The 2,985-nt window shown below is 45.8% G+C and overlaps 1 protein-coding gene across 1 annotated transcript; it reads right to left on the bottom strand.

Annotated features, from left to right (window-relative positions):
* Positions 1–234: 234 nt before the first annotated feature.
* LOC114061605 (chromatin accessibility complex protein 1-like) lies at positions 235–2,904 on the bottom strand. The gene is made up of 3 exons (XM_027892235.1): positions 2,727–2,904; positions 2,028–2,154; positions 235–1,091 (listed from the first exon to the last, which is right to left on the bottom strand). The coding sequence occupies exons 1-3, from the start codon at positions 2,853–2,855 to the stop codon at positions 946–948; spliced, it is 402 nt and encodes a 133-aa protein (XP_027748036.1). The 5' UTR covers positions 2,856–2,904; the 3' UTR covers positions 235–945.
* Between the last annotated feature and the right edge of the window lie 81 nt (positions 2,905–2,985).

Genomic DNA, 2,985 nt, shown 5'->3' with positions numbered 1-2,985 from the left:
CCAGCTGTTTTTGGAGAGGGAGGTGCTGTTCCCAATAACATTCTCATTCTAACCTGGGGCATTCTCCACACCTTGGAGGGGAGATGTTGGTCATTTCTCTCTCAGTGACTGACTGTGACACTCTCTGCAAATATTGCTACACTGGTCAGGACTGAAGCTGGAAAGAACAGAAAATTTCTGCACCGATTGTCAGTTTTCATACAAAACATTTATTTTAGAAAGTTGCATGTAAAGTTCCACATAGGGTGGGCTGCTACTTCTATTGTAACAAAAAAAACCAAACCAAACCAAAACAAAAACCCCACCAAACCGCAAAACAACAAACCAAAAGCAAATGAAAAATCCAGCTCTGTCACTCCAATGGCAAAGGAGCTGCTCATTCTCAGGAATTCATGTCTAGTAAGACTTCAATGTGCATTTTGGAAGGAGAAACTGCAGAAAACAGAGTTCATTAGAGAAAAAGGTTCTAGAAGTACATATTTACATCATTTGCCAACACATTTACCACCACAACTGCAGAACCTCATTAGCCCCTGTAATGGGCTCATTACGACCCTGTTTTGGTGCCCACGTGGTGTTCAGGCTGCATCACAGAAGTAGCTGTTTTTAAAGACTTACTTAATGGACTTGGTCCACTTTTGGAGTTTTTGGACTGAAAGCTGCCTGTAAGAAATTTTAAATTTGGGTACTGATTGTCTGAAGAGTAATTTTAAATCATCTGAGCAAGCTTTGCTGTCGGATTCACTCTGTGTCCTCCTACCCCGCCGTGTTTCTGAGGGAAGAATTCCATTCTTCAGAAAGTATAAAGTTCAATTTCTAAACTTCTTAAAGCAAAAGCAGATGGCTCAGTGTATAAATATATCCAGCATCTGGATTCTCAGTCACAAAAACATCCTTTATACAACATCAAAGTGGATTCAGCTATGAAGCAATTCTCCACTGGCCTTAAGATCCAACACTGTCACCAACAGCTTCGTCTTCATCCTCTTCCTCCTCGTCCTCTTCCTCCCCTTCCCCCACTTCTCCATCTCTCTTCTCCTTTTCAAGCATCTTCAGGTATTTGCTCGCTAGGATCTTCTTTGGCAAGATATCTGGAAGGCAGAATTGTTGCATTTATAGTCGGTTTTGAACACTCACATTTGCCTCGTTAACACTGTTGCATCCAAATCACCAGTGAAATGAAGTCAGAAATAAATATTAGTATTTTTAACAAAGCTCAAATAACCAGGTAAAGCAGCCTGACCTATACAGCTCTAAGAGTAACAGGGAATTACCCACTTATGATACAAGTAACCAAAGATAAGGAATATATTTTACGACTCATTACTGGCAACTGTCTTTACTGTCTGCCGATGTACATTATTTATTTGATGTAAAATAGAGTGCTCAGCTGCCCCGGATCCAACAAGCCAGCTCTCCAATTTATACCCTGTAGAAATGTTTTAGTGGTTTTTTTTTTTCATTAAGATACTTGTTCAGGGCAATAATGGACCTGAGGCAAAGCAGAACTGTGCGCTCTGGAAGTATCTCCACAGGGAACCCAGAGAAAGACTGGATTAGGAGCATCTTTGAGTTCAGTGTTACAACACAAATCCAAGTTCCAGTAAAAACTGCAGGCACACACGTGTGTGTACGTGTATCTTGAAGGAGAGAAGGACCGTACAATGAAGCCCTTTTTCTCAAAACTTACAGATTTCTATGTGTGTCATTTTTCGTCCACGTAACTTCTCACCTAAAGATGTGCAATGATGTTCCTTTACGGGCTGAAAGCTTCCAATGGAATTGTAATTTAAGAAATGCTTAAGGCAATATCCTGAGAAGTGTATACAGTATAATTGTAGAATTTAGAGGCAGCAGGAAAATTCACAAAGAAATGTTTTCAGTGATGTAGTTTATGAGTTCCAGTTGAATGCTATACAGGAGATCAATGACCAGCAGCAGAACTGGGTCCTCAAAAAAATAATGCATTACAACCAAGATTTCATTGCCTAAATCACACACTGGATTTGTCCTCATAACATCAATACCTGCAAGGAACTGAAAGGTCTCACACTCTTCTGCTGTATGAGACAGGTCAGTGTAAGTCAGAGCGTTCTTCTCCTTCCCCCTGCCGTGTTTGTAGGAGTATGAAGCCAAATACTGAACAAAAAGCTCCTAAAAAAAAAAACCAAACCAAAACAAAAGCAAATCGTCAAACTAAGAAGTCACATATACAGTTGATCCCACCATGTTTAACCACACAGACACTGGGCACTCAGTGCAGAGACTCAGGGATGTCCAATACCCAAAGGGAAATTTCAGGACAGATGGGGCAAGGCTGTGTACAAGGGCTTGTAATGACAGGAACAGGGGGAATGGCTTCAAACGGAAAGAAAGTAGGTTTAGATCGGATATCAGGAAAAAAAAACTTCTTCCCTGTGGTGAGAGTGGTGAGGCCCAGTTTGCCCAGAGAAGCTGAGGCTGCCCCATCCCTGGGAGTGTTCCAGGCCAGGCTGGACGGGGCTTGGAGCGACCTGGGATAGTGGAAGGTGCCCCTGATCTTCCAGGTCTCCTTCCAGCCCAAACCACTCCGTGATTCTAAGGTCGGGGAAGCTGAGGGGCAGAGTTTGGTTCCACGTCTGGATGCGGGGAGCGGGCAGGGGGAGCGCGGCCCGGGGGCAGGGAACGCTCCGGGGGCAGAGGCCGCTCGGCCGGGGACGGGGGGGGCGGGGAAGGCTCGGCGGTACCGTGGCTTTGGCCGTGAGGAACAGCGCGTCCTGGTTGATGCTGGACACCTCCGGGGAGCTCTTCATGATGACTCGGATCCGCGACAGGGGCAGCGACACCAGACGGTTCTCGCTCAGCCGCGCCGCCATCTCGGCCCGCCGGGACCCGGAGGCGGGGCTGAGCCGGGACTACAGCTCCCGACAGTCCGATCCTGGGACTACAGCTCCCGACAGCGATCCTGGGACTACAGCTCCCGACAGTCTGATCCTGGGACTACAG

This window comes from Empidonax traillii, unplaced genomic scaffold, assembly GCF_003031625.1.
Source record: "Empidonax traillii isolate 1590-97213 ecotype Southwest subspecies unplaced genomic scaffold, ASM303162v1 scaffold342:size1861417, whole genome shotgun sequence".
NCBI lineage: Eukaryota > Metazoa > Chordata > Aves > Passeriformes > Tyrannidae > Empidonax > Empidonax traillii.
This window is presented reverse-complemented; position numbering and strand designations above follow the sequence as displayed.

Coding starts and splice junctions, on each gene's coding strand:
- LOC114061605 (XM_027892235.1), bottom strand. CDS start 2,855: ATGGCGGCGCGGCTGAGCGAGAACCGTCTGGTGTCGCTGCCCCTGTCG. Junction 2,155..2,726: donor TCCTCACGGCCAAAGCCACG/GTACCGCCGAGC, acceptor TTTTTTTTTTAG/GAGCTTTTTGTTCAGTATTT. Junction 1,092..2,027: donor GACCTTTCAGTTCCTTGCAG/GTATTGATGTTA, acceptor TCTGCCTTCCAG/ATATCTTGCCAAAGAAGATC.